We start from the raw sequence: 16410 nt of genomic DNA, 5'->3' as shown, positions 1-16410 counted from the left end.
CACAACCTGAACTGGAATACATTCATTTATCTGCTGCTATCAATATATTCCTCAGTGAATTATGTGTCACTTGCCTTGTGCTGCACAGTGAAATGTTCAATAGAACGTTTCTTTAGTATTATTAATGTTAATAATTCACTTTTCTATCATTAGGACATCATTCTGAGGACTTGACAAGAGGTGCATAAAGCCTTCCCTATCAGTGTAGTCCAAGTTCATCCATTTCTTACAGAGCCACTGCATGCAAAAACATCTTTTTTTGCCTTGTTTAAGCACACAAATGAAGTTATTAACAAGCCACAAGGTTTCTTATTTTTTGCCCCATTATAAGGGCCTCGTGCCCTTTTTGCTCTACAAGGCTTGACATTTGTTTCTGTTTTACAAATGAATGCAATTGCAAATTACTGTGCCCCTCAGGAATCTAATTGTCCTCTCTTTGCAGCACGGAAAGCTTTTGGTGCAGGCAGCAGTGTTAGCTCAATAAACTAAAAAATTAATTCTCTCCTGACTTACTGAATTCTACATCCCCATTCAGTTCGGAGAATAATAGCTTAAATTATGTATTACACTCATTGTGATGCTCAGCGCTCCAGGTTGCTCCGAGGAAAAGGTTTGAGAAATTCACAAAACTAATAAACTATTGTCAAGGAGTTATTTCTTAATCACAGTAATCTCTGGTAGAAGCTGCTCACCAAGAGATTGTTTTGTAAAGCGTTATTTTCTCAAACTACAGATCCACAATGGGATTCAAAAAAGGTCCTGAAGTGTTAGAGATGAAAAATTATCTTGAAATTGTAACCATTATTTAGGCCTTCAGATATCAACCAGAAATAAACTGTACCTTGAAAAGCTTTGGAAACCAGTGCCTGAAAAAAAATAAATCCATTTCTGTCTTTTAGCATCATCACCCTGCAGTGATTTGGTGTCCAATTACCTGTAAACATCTGAATTCACTGAGAGCTTTTAGCAGGATGGATTCATTTCTTCTCAGCAGTCATGGGCTGGCAGTCCTGTGGAAAGAGGGATATCTGCATGCTCAATCAATATAAAAAATTAAAGTTGTGTCAGTGAGGATCATTTCCTCCACAGGGAGAAATAAGCAGCTTTGTCAAGTTATTCTAAAAGGACTAAAAGGAGTAAAACAGATGCAAACCATCCAGCTACTAAGCAATGGGAGGTTTTGCCAAAAATCACTGGGGCTGTGACAAAACCCTCAAATTTATAGTTTATTTCTTGTGTCAAGTTTTCAACCACCCATTAGCCCTGTGATGCAAGCAATCTCCAGATAATTGCTATTTTTAGGGAAGCTTTCACCAAGCTGTTCAAGACCTGATGGAAATTCAGCATTAATCTAAACTAAGCATCATATTAAAAAAAAATAAATTAAATCTATTCCTCTTTTTATTCAAGGGTGGCACATTTTAACTGGAAGGGGAAGAAACACACCTTATAAATATTCCTTACTATTCTAACCTGCCAGAAGAAAAATGCAGGGCCATATTTTTAGCAGCACCTGGATGGAATTCTGCACCATCAGGAGCCAAATTACCAACCACAAAATAACATTTTCTGGCAGGAGGAACGTCACTGAACCCTGGAAGCTTTGGAAAACAGAGGTGCTGAAGTCAGGGCTTTGCAGCTCTGCCACATCTGTGCAAATGTTGGGTCTGTGCAGACACTGGTGGGACACAAAATCACATCTCACTTTGCTTTTCATTTATCTCTTATCAGCCAAAGGGCAACAGCCACAGCAAAGGTCATTTTCTTTTGTGCAGTGTGAACCATCATCCTGGACTTGTCCAATATTTCTGTTTAACTGGCAAGTCATTGTCACCCTCTTGGCATGGGGGTTTTGGTTTGCTTTTCCAAAAGGTGCTGAAAAAAAAAAAAAAAAAGTGGGAAGGTGTAAAAATGGATTTGTTTACTTTTTTTGGTCTGGTGCTTAGTAAGAAACTGTCAGCAGATTTAACCTTGGAGGCTGGAGATTGGTGGGACAGCTGCCACCTTCACAAAAGCACATCTCACTCTGCTTTTCATTTACCTGCTCTCAGCCAAAGGGCAACAGACACAGCAAAGGTCATTTTTTTGGGCAGTGTGAACCACCAGCCTGGACTTGTCCAATATTTCTGTTTATCTGGCAACTCATTGTGAATTGTGGATTTTTAGTTTTCTTGACTTGTGGCTCACTCAGCAAGTTTGCCTTGACCCTCCTGAAGGTTCCACTGCCTGTCTCTAGCAGGAAAAATCCTACAGCTGAGGGGGAGACTGCCCAGACAGCAAACAGAGCTTTCAACAGAGCAGCCCACAGTAAAAGAGGTGTTTAGAAAATATTAATTGATGGCCCTTTGGGTGGGTGTAAAGGCTGACATCCTTGGAAGGAAAGCAGCATCTCCCCTGCCAGCCCTCTCCTCTTCCAGCTGCACTAGAGGACAGTGCAGCCTACAAGGAGCTCATGATGGAAAAATTAGTTTTCTGCAGTGAGCAGGAGAGCAGAGAGTTTTGCCACCATCTTGCAGGACTTTGCCTTCTGCATATTCCATCTGAACCACCCGTGCTGACAACTCTGCAGCTTGGCCAAACACAGGCTGGTGCTGAGCCCTCAGCCACAGTGGGGATGAGGAACAACCAACAATTTGGGGCTGGGAGGAATTGGCTGCCTCAAGAGCTGCCATGACAAATGTGTAGGCACTTCATAAATCACTGGGAAAGGGCTTATTCTCAAGCTCCAGACTCTAGCTCTTTGTATCCTCGATTTTTATTGACAGAATTACTCACTCCTTCTGCCTCGGGGCTCAAGGGATTCAGTCCTCACCAGTGTAGGTTGTGCCTTCCTGGGCATCATCCTGTGATCATGTTTTTCCTACATCAAAACAGTAGAAACATTATTTAACTTGATACACATTTAATATGCTGCCTCGTTTTTACTGTGCTCTTCAGCAGGAGGGATTTATGCTGAATGTGTTATAGCAATGAGCCATGAAAGAATTCCCACTTTCTCTGAGGTGTTTCTAGGGAAATGGACTCATATGGCCTGAAGCACCTTAAAACAACCAACTCTGGCTCCTAAAATTCTCAACAAAGGCTTGAAATGATGAAATTGTAATTGAGAGCAGCAACAGAAGATGCTTACAATAACATGGGAAGCACTTATCTGAAAATATGGTTTGTTTTCTTCTACGTGAGTCTCAAGATGAAGATATTCCTGATGCCAGTAATAAAAATATTGCTTTTTTTTTTTTTTTACAGTAGCTCAACAGACAGCAAAACTCAGGAATGGCAGGGGCTGTTCTTGCTATAGTTACAGATATTTTGCCCCTACTTTTGTTTCTCATCATATTCTGAAATGTTTCCCCTATGAGCAGAATTTCCCAGTGCCAAGTACTTTTGGGGTGCAGTTTATTCCAGAAAAAAGAAAGAAAAAAGGAAAAAAAAAAAGAAAAAAGCAGTGCCACAAGGAAAATGAATCCCAAAGCAAGGCACTGTTTTTGTGATGGCATCAATGTGAGCAGGCTGGAACTCACATCTTGAGGGGCTCATAATTTACAAGACAACCAGATTCTTCAGATGTTTCTGTTCCCTTGAAGGAGAAGCCATGTCTGTGATTACACCAAAAATGCTTTCAACGTCCAGCTGTTTTACACTCCTCATTAAAATCCACCCAGCTACCACACATTCCAAAGCACAGGAGCAGACACACATTTAGTGAGATTTATTTACATGAATCTGACCTAAATCGGTGCTGTTCATCCAAAATGAAATTCCTTTCCAACGTGAGCAGCCAAAGCAAGTTAATCCTGCAACATAAAGTGCTGCCAGAGTCCTATTTTGAGAAGTATCACTTAAGATTCATCCTGCTTTTGCACAGTGAGCAAAAAAGCCTAAATCCTTGAGATTTATTTTCCCATTTTATAGGGGAGATCTGTATGGGCTACCCCATCCTGCCTCTTGAGGATATTTCACAGATATCCTGCAGTCAGGGCTGGGGTGAGAACTTTCACAGGTTCTGTGGAAAAAATCTCAGCAGCCACTTGTTAAGCACGGCCAGATGGCTGGAGGCAAATGAGCAGTGCAAATCCTGAGCAAGTAAGGAGCTAAAATCACATTTCTTACCCAGAGAGCCATCACTTCTCCACAGCATCCTCCCCCAAAGAAACAGAGCAGAATTTCCTAAATAACCTCGAGTACTACACAGGGAATCCCAACCTAACACTGAAATAACTCATTGGAGGTGCAGCTCTAGCACCAAACTAGGGTTTCCTGCTTTTTCTGCATTCCCTGAGGGAATTGCTGCAGTCAGGGTGTGTGGATGGCACAGATGAGAAATACCACCAAGAGACTTTGATGAACCTCACTCTGCTGTGCAGGTGTAGCCTCAGGATCACAAAGGGATACTCCAACTCTTTCAACAGCCTGGAAATCATATCCAGAAGGGGTATTTACAGGCTTTAAGAAAACCCAGTCTTCATGGCCTGAAACCCTAGAGCAGGCTGGCTTGCCATCTGCCCAAGTATAAACTGAGCATTTGTCCCTGCTGGAGACAGCTGGGCTATTTATTACAGCAATTAAGGTGGCACAGGAGGGAGTGACATTTTTGGTTTGGGAAGAGGCTGTTTGCAGCACTGAAACATTCCTGATTGTGAAGAGGAAACAGGAGTGAATAATGAAAACAGGAGTTCATGGAACATGAGCCCTTCCAGAAGTTCAAGTTAAAGAAATGAGTTTCCTCAAAAGGAAAAATCCCTTCCTATTGAAGAGATTTGCACCAAATGAAAGAATTGTGTCTCTGACAATGCAAAGCATTGCACAGTCACAGGCCAGACTTTTACAGCCTTTACATATTTGCCTTTTGATATAGGACATCTGTGAGCAAGCACCAGTAATAAATCTGAATGTTAGCACTGATAGTTTTCCACGTTTTAGGTCAAATCCTATCAAATAGAGCTTATCAGCTTATTAAGATAAAACAAGCTCCTTTGTCATTAGTTTTCTGATGAGCTGCTTGGTTCCAGAACCTGGGACAGTAAATAGGGTTATTGGTTTGTATTTTTTTTTCCATAGTGTAAATTCTTAATGCCCTCTGGTTATCCTTATAAATCATAAACAGGGAAATCACTGCTTGATCCCCTTGCCAGAAGAGGGGAATGTGATGATTTCAGCATGTTTAAAACACACATTCCTAGAATACCTAACTGGTCTGTAATTTTTTCACAGTATAAGGCCTGAGCTTAGTGGTTAGGCTCCTTAATCTGCAACCACACTGGTTTTGATCAACAAGCCATGCAGTGACAGTCTGCTGAGCTGGATACTTGGAGAGTTTTCTGGCATTGTCTTCCAAAGGTAGCAGCCTTTCCTGGGAGCAAACAGGAAAAATGGGATGCAGCTTTACAGAGCTCTTCTGCTACAGCAGACTCCTCTCTGTTGGGTGCAGATTGCAGCATCCACCAGGCTTTTGCTGGTCTAACACACGGGAAAGAAAAGGTTGTGTCCTGTGGAGAGAGGTAAAAGTTTTGCTTTTTTAGAAAAAGATGACTTGAGTGTGCTCCAGGATGGGCTGGAAGAGCTCCAGCAAAGAAAATTTAGTCAAGCTGTGCGTCAAATCCTCGCTCTTGTGCCGGGAGATCTGCGAGGAAGATTTTAAAAAAAGAAAAAGAGAAAAAAAAAAAAAAAGAAAATTACGTTCTTTTAATACGTTTCACGACATGTGTTCTTATTTTAGAGTCGACATACCGTCACCAAGCTACCATTGATGATGAGGTGGTTTCCATGGAGATACTAGACACAGCTGGCCAGGTGCGTGGGTGCAAGGGCTGCTACCCAGCTCCTTGGCTCGGGTGTGCAGCAGGGGAGGGAATTGGGGTGGAAACCTGCAGCAGTGCAGTGGGTGGCAGGTGTGCTCTACTCTGGGGACACAGATTTGCTTCTGGGTAGAACCCCCTTTTTCCTCCCTCATGCTGGATCCTTCTGCAAGGGATCCTGCTTAGAAGAACAAACAAGTCAAGGGGCTTACTCTTAGGGGGGGGATATTATTTTGTTGTCATGAATTTTTATTCAGGGACAGCCCAGCAAGTAGGCACAAAGTCTCAGTCTATTTCTACAGTCAAGTGATGAGGCTTGACAGCTTCAGTCAGTGATTCCCACTGAAGTGAAGAGCAGATTTGTCATAGTCAGGTCTCCCTTTTGAAACATGGCAGGTGCACATGCTGCAGGTCATGGCACTGGGTGGAATAGATCTCCTGTGCACGAGATAAAAAGGTGATGATGCCTTGGGAAGGCTAACCTGGAACAGAGACTGGACAGAGCCAGAGAATAAAGTTGGGATTTATTGAAAGGCCTCCAGGATCCACCTTGGGCAGGACAGGGCCTGACAAGGGCTACACCCAAGGTGGACCAAGAATGGTCACAAAATGGATGAATGGTCATGAGATCTTACATTTTTATAAGTTTTGGTCCATTTGCATTTTGGGGTTTAATTGTCCAATTCCAGCTCCAGGTTGTGAGGTCCCATCCTTCTTGTTCCTCCCTCCAGCCCAGCCTTGTTTGTGCTTTTGGGCCTGAGAGTTGTCCTTGGTGTGCAGCAGGAAAAGGATTTGTTTTGTGTCCCTGCTGTGTGCAGAGCTGAGTGACACTGACTGTGAGCTCAGAGCTGCAGCCCTGGGCAGCACATGAAATACATGAAAGCTCAAATTTAAGGCACCAGTGATGTGTGCAAAGTATAAAGTAAAGCAGACACACAGAGCTTTGTAGGCTTTGGATGACCAGCACCTCTCTGAAGGTCTGCTGTTCTTCACCAACTAAATTCCTAAGGCATTCTTCTGCCTTTTCCCACAGGAGGATGCCATCCAGAAGGAAGGACACGTGCGGTGGGGCGAGGGCTTCGTGCTGGTTTACGACATCACGGACAGAGGCAGCTTCGAGGAGATGCTGCCGCTTAAGAACTTGCTGGACGAGGTGAAAAAGCCCAAAAACGTCACCCTGATCCTGGTGGGCAACAAAGCAGACCTGGATCACTCCAGGCAAGTCAGCACGGAGGAAGGTGAAAAGCTGGCCACGGAACTTGCCTGTGCCTTTTATGAGTGCTCAGCTTGCACGGGAGAGGGGAACATCATGGAGGCTTTCTACGAGCTCTGCCGCGAGGTGCGGCGCCGCAAGATGGTGCAGGGCAAGACCCGCCGGAGGAGCTCCACCACCCACGTCAAGCAGGCCATCAACAAGATGCTCACCAAAATCAGCAGCTAAAAAGGAGCTGCCCCGAGCCAGAGAGGCATTTTAGATCATGGATGGGGCAAGCAGAGTGTGTTCAATGAGAGACGGTTGAATCTTCGTGATGGAAAAAACCAAAAAGACGAACGTCACCGCTTTTTTTGAGTAACATGGAATTGTATTATTTCCCTGTTTTGAAATGTATTTAGCCACACTGCTTCTGACTAATGTGGGAAAAAATTAAAACAACCAACAAAACACACCAAACACCAAATGAACTCCAAAGGATTAGACAATTGTGGGGATTGTGGCGACCAAGAGAGAATCTTCTGCTCCTACCTGGCCAGCTCCAATCCCCTGCAAGTCAGTAGTGCCTAAAACACCATTTCCAGCCAGACAGCTGCTCAGTAGCCATTGGGGAGTCAGATTCAGCCCTCAGCCCATCACCAACCATCACAGCTGGTGTTCTCCAGGATTGAATATGTGTGGAGGCTGCTGTGCTGAATCAGAGAGTTCACCTGACACTTTCACCAGCTCTAAGTTGGCTCATTGTGTGCTTTCACTCCTTCCTGGTTATTTTTTGTCAGATCCATGAGTGTTGATGTTCTTAGCAAGGTATGCAAAAAAATCTAGGAAAGGTCTGTTTCCTGGAGGGTTTAGCCAGCCACACACACATTTCAAGAGAGCTGAAGTTCAGCTGCTCTTCCAGCTCCTCTGAAACTGCAAAATTCTCCAGATATAATCATCTAGTCCAGGGGCATTTCAGCATTTCCCCCTCAAAGAGTAGTATTGTGCTTGGGGAAATGGGAGTATACGAGATGGGAAACCAAACTGAAAAAATGTAAAAAGAACCATATTACTATTGATTTAATTATGGGTAGTTTTTAGCTGCTTTCCTTTTTTAAAAAAATTCTTTTATTTCAGCCTTTTTTTTTTTAAATTCAAGTAGTTCCTCTTAGTCTATTTTATACCAAAGAAGAACTGAATCCTTGGGAAGGCAAGTATTTAAATTCTAAACCCAAATGGAAATCAGATCTGAATGGCCTCTATCATATCAAAAGACCATAATTTTCAGCTGTTTGAACTTCCAGATGCTGCTTGGAGCACTCTGGGGCTTAAAGCAGTGCAGGTTTTTTGTGACTCTTATTTGGCACATTGAAGTAGAAACACATTTTATCAGATTCTGGTTCCTGGGATAAAAGCTGTCCAGTTTTTTTCCTTCTCCCTCATCATCTCATTTAAGCCAGCTGCCAAGTTTTGCCTCCTGTCCTGTTTGTTAACTGCTAAAAGATACAAGGAACAGGATTGGGAGATTTTCATTCAGATTGGGAGATTTTCCTTCAGATTGTGCTGGTCTCCCACCAGTGGTGTAGCATCCCTTGAGGCAGCTCAGACTATCAACATGTGGAACCATGGGTTTCACATCCCAGCCAAGGGTTGGGATGACAAATTAGTAATTTTCTCCTCTGAAAATTTCTGCCTCCTTGTAGCATTTACTTACAACTTTGTTTTCCACTGCTCTGTACTTCAAGTGGTTATTCGTGGTTATTTGTGGCTACCAAATGCAAATTGCCACAGATGTAGGAAAGTGAGTAAATCTAACTGGATAATACTTTGTAGAGTTATAGGCAGCCATACAGGTGGTGTAACAGGCTGAAGAGGCAGATCTACATATTCCCTGTGAACAGACAAAAATTCCAAATTAGGATTTCTATTTAAAGTATTCACTTAAAGATCTTTTACCAAAGTAATTTTTTTAAGCTCTCACTTTTGCCCAACCAAAACAAAGAACATCACACTCGGATGTATATTTTATTTGGGCTGTTTGTTTTCTCTGCTTCTGGATTCCAGGTGGTAAAAAACTCATTTCACTGTCCTGGAATCAATGTCTATATGTTGGATTTTGGTCTTCATACTCATGTGTGTTGCTGTACATCATCAGCTGGACACAATGGAAACTTCACTCTGTGCTTCTGGGCAGGGGGTTCTTGCAGCAGGCCTCTGTGACACACTTGTTCCCAAACTATTCATCCTTAACTTTTATAAAAAAGGGGAAAAAAAGTACAAAAAAAAAAAAAAAAAAAAAAGTACAAAAAAAAAAAAAAAAAAAAAAAAAAGAAAAAAAGGAGGTTTTGCCATTTTTAACCCTATTAGTAACGTAGAATCAATCCAAGTGTGAGAGAGAGTTCACAAATCAGAATCCTTCAGCTTTAGGGGCTGAACTTTGAAGCAGTTTAGTCACATTAGAAGCCAGAGTGAGCATTTGCAAGCTGAAGCACTAAGGTTCTGTTATCTTTCAAATCAGTGCTGGTGCACATATGTGAAGTAAACAAAATCCTTACCTGCAATGCCATGGCAACGTAGCCAAGTCTTTACTTTGGTATGCTAAAGCAATTGATTCATCCCTCTTTGAAAACTTCAACAGTTCTTTTAACTGAAAAACCTTTCTTGGGGTTCAGGCTGGAGCTGCATTTAAAATACAAACAGGTTATGAATGAATGACAAGAGAAAATAATTAATCATATTTATACTGAAAGGAAGGAGAGGGTAAGTTACAGCCCTCATACTTTCCAAAAAACTTCCAGCAAATCGTGTCCTCTTTTATAACATCTGCGTGGACAAATTATAAAATCCTGGTGAAAATAAAATGTTCCACTGTGCAAACATCCCTCGTTACATAAAGAACTTACAATAAAAATAGTAACATTCTTTTGCAAAGACTGAATTTGGAAACTGCCAAACAAGATAAACACTTGGTCAGAAAGGAGGCTGCTATTTTGTGACCTTTCCTCCAAAACAAAGACAAAACTTCTTTACTTAATTGCTCATTAATTTTTTTCCCCTCGAAACCAGTTCTACTATGGTGTATTATAATCTGTTGATATGCCTCACATAGTATTAAATACAACTTGATTTACTGTTGCTGACAATGTTGCAACACATTACTGGATATGTTATAAATCTGTCATATTTCCACAATGTGCAAATTGAGCCCAAAATTGGCCAAGCATTGAAAATAACTCAGCATTCAGGCTGAGTGCAGCGTGAACCCACACTCAGTAGCCTTTCTGCAGCAGATTAATCAACAGATTAAATTCTGTTTCTCCTGCTGCTGTTGAAGTGTATGTATGTGACACTAACATTAAATTTCTCTCCCCTGCCCATTGCCATTTCTGTGGAGAGAGGATGGAAAGGATAAAAATAAAAACAGGGAGGGAAGGTGAAAGGGATACTTGTTACCTGAAACAAGTTGATTGTCACTTACGAAGTTTTTTTAAAAAAATATTTATCTTCAATTGATGAAGAGTTAGTCATGCCCGTGATGCAAGACCTGGATCAGGACCCAAAAACCTCCCTAGAACTTTTTGAGAATCTTCATATCTGGGGGTTTGGTGCAAGCACAGATGGGAATGAGGATTAGCCACTGGGTTTGCACCTGGATCCAGACAGGTTGTCCCCAAGCTGGGGATAGTTGGATCTGGCAGTTTGCTACAAGGCTAGTTTGATTTTTATATATATAATGATCTGTATGCATTTTTACATTAAAAAAAATATGAAAGCTTGTGCTTGTAGATAATATATGAGGAAAAAAAAATAAAAAAGAAAATATAGTGTTTTCTGTGCCGAACTCTTACTTATTGATCTTCCATTAGATGTCTCCAGTGTTCCTTCCAGTTCCAAAAGAGCTGGTTTGCTTTTTATTTAATCTTTATCTAAGGAAAACAAACAGGGAGTTTTACCGGAATCCGCACTGTAAAATTTGAACCATTTTATTTGAACTTATTTGGCTGTTAGTCTCGGAATGGAGAAGCCAAACAGCATCTACAGTGAGGCACGGGTCCAAATGTCCTTGCTAACTATTTCAAGGCTGATGAAAAAGTTTGGAGGGTTATTAGAGGGGAAAAAATAATGGTGAAACCTATCAAAAGCTGTCCTGCCAACTGAGTAACACAGATCTTGATCCCCAAGCTCCTGAGGTGAGATCCTGGGCTGGGAGATTTGGACAGAGGCAGCTTTTCACCTGCAGCCAACCATGCCCGTGTTCCAAGGATAACGCACTGTTAATCTGAAGAGGAGGTAGGTAATGTGTACTCTTATGAAAGGCACATTATATAAATGCTAAATAATCAGTCGTGGGGATTAAGCTGTAGCTCTTCACCACTGAAGAGGGGAGCTGTAATCCATTCTTTTTCCCCCCAAACCAAATAGCCCAAAGCGTGGTGAGCTGGAGTGGGAGTATGAGAATGTCACATCTGGCAGAGCACTGTATGAAATCTGGGTGAAACCTTCCAAAACCAGTCCCTGTCTGCCACTGGAGCACCACAAAGCAGCCTTGAGTTCTGTCAAAGCCACACTATACCTTGCTCCAGTCAAAATAATGTCTCCTGCAAAGTAGCTGCAGTCATAAAGGCCAAGTATAAACAGTGTTTGTGTTCCTTTTATCTTTTTTTTTTCATTAATGGCTCGATACATATGCAAATCTTAAGAAGAAAAAGAAAAGGAGGCTTTAATTAAAAGAGGCTTCTTGGCATTTTGATGTGTCTGCCTTTATGCTCTTTGCAAAATTAAACCTGTAATGAAGACAGTGTCACCTCAGAAACTCCCGTGTTATGCATTTTATTTCTGCTGTGGATGCCAGGCACTAATTACCTCGGGAAAATACAAAGCAGGGGCTTGGGCAGTGCTGTGCAAGGTTTGTAGGAGGTGATGATGATGATGGTATGTGTGAGGCCAGCTCAGCCTGGTGCCTGCAAGCAGCATTGCCCATGGGGAGGGCTGGTAATGCAGCCTGCAGGAGTGGCAAATACCCAGGGCAGATATATATATATTAATATAAAAATACATAAAATATAATATATATAATATTTCTGTATATAGAATTATATATATTATATAAACATATATTATATAATATATTAAATATAATATATGTTTATATACGATATACTATACTATGATATAATATAATATAATATAATATAATATAATATAATATAATATATAAATTTATAAAGAGAGGTATATATAAAATATATATTTTTTTATATATCTACTGACTCTGGTGGGGTTTGCACGGGATGGGTCAAGCCCCTGGACCACAGCCCTGGCAGAAAACACCCCAATGGCCAATTTCTCTCATGCACTTGAAGGATTCCTCTCCATTTTCAGTTTGAAATAGACTGGCAGGAAACAATGAGGTAAGTCCACACTACTGACTGTTTAATAAATTTAATAATTGTAAGATTTCATACACCAGTGCTGGTACACAGGTGATCTGAACAAAGTAAGTAATCAGAAACAGTGGGATATTCTGAGGTTTTAACTTGTATTTCTTTTTGTAAATCTAACTGTAAAGAAATAGAATTATTATTATTGTGCAATTCCAGACATTAGGTCTGGAATTTGTAATTCATGCCAGGTTTTTGATATGCAGCTTTCAAAAAATCCAGAGGAGAGGGAAAGAAAAAGAAAACAAAAATTCCCCAAACAAACAAACAAACAAAACACAACAAAACACAACAAAACAAAAAACAAAAAACAACAACAAAAACCAAAACAAACAAACAAACAAACAAACAAACAAAAACAAAAAAAAAAAGGAAAAAAAAAAGAAGAAAAAAGAGAAAAAAAAAGATAAAAACCTAGTTTTAAAAACTCCAAATAATTTTTCTTAGGGTTTCTCTGTAGTTTTTTGCAGTTTCCCACCAAAGCCAATGCTAGAACACTGAACACTCACATTTGGTATCCAAATTTCTTGTATCTCCCAAGGACAGATACAGTCTAAACCACATCCATGTAAACATTCAGCTCAGTTCAAATCTGGGAAAAGAGTTTACATCTACCCCAACCCAAATTATTTCACTTTTGCATTCAGGGTGTATTTCCCCTCTTTGGAATAGAACTCAATTCTGAAGCAATGAGTGATTAACAATATAAAATTATTATTGTTAAAGTTGGTAACAATATAAAATTCACATATTTTTACTATGTATCTAACAAAAATCCATAAACAAAAGAATTCTTCGTCTGTGTGAACTGAAAAAAGCAAAAGGACCTTAGATAGTTCTGTAAATATTAAACCTCCTGTAGCAGACGAGTAAGTTGCCTGTAACTTCTTTTCTCTGTTTTTGGATTTTTTGGTGTTTTTTTTTTAATATTTGAAATAAGCATAACAAATTAAAAAAGCCCACAACTTCCTTTAGGGAATTTCTGTGAAGGACAGGATTTCTTTGCAATAGAGTTAAAACATTTGAGTTTATAACACAATAGAAAATATAGCAGGAATGACAAAGGGTTATTTTAGAGAGGCAGAAAACTAGGGAAGAGTGATATCCTCAGACTTCCAAGAATCTCAGTAAAATTCTGTGAACGACTCTGACATTTTTATGTATCAAGAGCTGTTACCTGAAGTTTAAACTCAGATTTTTAAAAAAATAGTTATTACTGCAAGGAGAAAAGAAGAGATGATGGTAAAGCAAACCATCACATCTTTACCTCTGGGTTAGAGTTGTTATTATTCTGAAGCAGAGTTACTTCAGATAATTTTCTGCAATAGAACCTGCCACCACTCCAATTCTCACAAACAGATGTTGGCAGGAAAAAAAAAAAAAAAAGAAATAAAAAGGTGGAGATTAAAAGATCACAGTGTTTAATTTACCTGTGTAGCCTGTGAATGTTTCCTGGGGTTTTAGAAATGGCTGCAGACAGGAATTCATAATCTACTGAAAACATCCATAAAATGATAGACATGCCATGATAATTCTGCCATGCCTTTCCCAGGTGTTGGCCCAAACTTTTCTTTTTCTCCACCAAATTCTGGTCTGTTTTAATGCCTTTGTCTTCTTCAAGGAAAGACCTAAAAATTATTGGTGCAAAACTTAGGTATTTGAAGTCAGTTTGGTTTTGGTTTTACATTGAAACATTTAGAAAATATTTCCAAAAAACCCCAAACCCAATCCCCACCACATTTTCATTTAAGTTACTGTGACGAGCTCAGTGAAAATATCTCAATAACCACTTAAGACAGTTATTTCTCACAACCATTTTAAAAAGAGAGCTGATCCAACCATTTTTGTGAGCTCATGCACAATTTAGTGTGCTCTACAGCTCCCCAGTGTGAACTTCTGGCCAGCAGGGCTCTTATTCTCAAACATTCTTGTGGACTCCCACAAAACAAGTTCATTTATTAAGATTGTTGCACGGTGATCTCACAGCTGATGTCAGTGGGTGAGAGGTTACTAACCTTGGGTTTAATCAATTTTCTGTGTTCAGTGATAAGCAAAGAGGACAATAATTATCACATCCATGTCCTTGGCCACACCACTCACTGACCAGCAGCTCCAGGGGATGTCCCTCAATCTGTCAGCTGGGTTTGATTTACAGCCACAGCTTGAATTTCAGCTCAGTCAGGAAAGCCTTGCACTTCTCCCATGTGGGTCCTTCATGGGTTTGATCCAGTGGCTCCTGTGACCCAGCCTGAACTCTGAACACAAAAAAATAGCACAAAAAGGGCATGGTGTTTCCAACATGCAATTATTGGTGCTCATCAAGTTTCAGGAAGGGAATAAACTGCTTCTAATTACATGAAGTGAATGTGTGCCAATGGCAAACTCCAGTAGAAGTCAGAGGAAAGTTGTCAGAAACTCCCAAAGACTGGTGAATGCTTCAGTAAGACTGATGAGAGGCACTTTTCTGAATTGATTTTTTTTTCCAATTCAAAGATATATAGCAGGACAGGACTAGAATGCAAAATAATTCACTATTTAAATACTCGCATCAAGACTAAATTCAGTTTTTAGACTGCCTCAGACTTACCTCTTTTGATCCTGAATTAGGACATTAGAATTTTATTCCGAATTTTATTCTGAATTATTCTGTTTCATAGTTTACTGATGTTAATAAAAATAATTCCCATCACATTTTCAGGAACTTTGGGGTCTGAATCTTTGCCCTAACACTTCTAAATTCTGTCCCCTTAACTGGATACAAGTGACAATAATTTACTTAGCCCCTTTAAAATGCCTCAGTGAAACCACACCAAAGTGGACATGACCAAGCCTGATTGTCCAAGGATTAAAAGGATTACTGATTTCATTCTTGTGGTGGACAGGGAGTAATTTGTAAAAGCTAAAACTGCAATTATTGTGAGACCATCCTCCTCTCAGTTCCATGGGTTCCTCTCTTTTACATGAATATTCCATTATTTAAAGAAACATTGCTTGTTGTAGCACAAGAAAGAATTTGATGTGAGCTCACCCTCTTGTCAGAGTGATTCTCCCATGGAAAAGAGGGATGACCCTCTGACAGCATCTGTAATTAAAAAAGTCATTAAAAATCAAGAAAAAGCTCCTATCAAAACCCAATGTTCCCTTCCTCTGGAATAAATTGAGAGAAACAAGGATAATGTTCCTACCAGAATGATTAAACTGCATCAAGATGTTTATTCAAACCAACTACTATTTTCCCCTCCGCTTTTGATGATTAAAAAAATGTCATGAACATAAAAAATACTACAGTTGGGGAGGGTTTTTTATAATAAAAAGCTACTTGTTGTAAATCTAGTTGTTTCTCCTTGTCCAAATATCTTAAGACAGATCTACCCTTCAATCATCTGCATTTTTCACCCTATAAATCCTGTAGTACTTCCATTCTCAGTTAAATGTGAACTCAGAAATTACAAGCTCAGTTATTCCTTCAGATCAATGACATCCCTGGGGAAAAAATGAGAGATTTATAATTTTTCCAACAGAAATAAGAACAAAAATCACCAATGCTTGCTTCAAAGGCTTTGACACTGAGCTGCTTTTCCCCAAGGTCTCACCCACCTTACCATTAACTTGTCTTGTACTCTTGTAAATAAAACAAATAAGATCTTTTAAGACCTGTGTATTTGCTTTTTCTACCCTTATTTGTAGGTATATTCTCCCTCCAACTCAGTCAAAAAATCCCCTGCTCGCCAAGTAAAAAAACCACACTTCTCAAGAACTTACCAGAAGAGTTCTTAAATCAAGTTCTTTGCAGTGAGAGATTTATTTTCCCCCCCATATATTCCACCCAGTGTTGAGCAAATAACTATCACCACAACAGCAGCACTTGGCACACCTCAAATGTCGACCTCTATTGAGAAAAAAATTCTAAAAGAAAATCTCACTGTTGGTTACTTCTCATTTTTTTTTATTTGAAGAATTTTCCTGTGATGGCAGCGTGCAC

General features: G+C 40.0%; 1 protein-coding gene across 2 annotated transcripts in view; it reads left to right on the top strand.

Moving 5' to 3' along the window:
* The window catches only part of RERG (RAS like estrogen regulated growth inhibitor), an 82565-nt gene extending 71586 nt beyond the window's left edge, over positions 1-10979 (top strand). For both annotated transcript variants that reach the window (XM_083859304.1, XM_083859305.1), the window contains exons 4-5: positions 5717-5790; positions 6829-10979. In XM_083859304.1, the coding sequence (XP_083715430.1) occupies positions 5717-5790; positions 6829-7236 (482 nt within the window). In that variant the 3' untranslated portion in view covers positions 7237-10979. The remainder of the gene's footprint in view (positions 1-5716; positions 5791-6828) is intronic.
* The last annotated feature ends 5431 nt before the right edge of the window (positions 10980-16410 follow it).

The sequence above is a fragment of the Zosterops lateralis genome, assembly GCF_965231275.1.
Source record: "Zosterops lateralis genome assembly, chromosome: 4".
Lineage (NCBI taxonomy): Eukaryota > Metazoa > Chordata > Aves > Passeriformes > Zosteropidae > Zosterops > Zosterops lateralis.
This window is presented reverse-complemented; position numbering and strand designations above follow the sequence as displayed.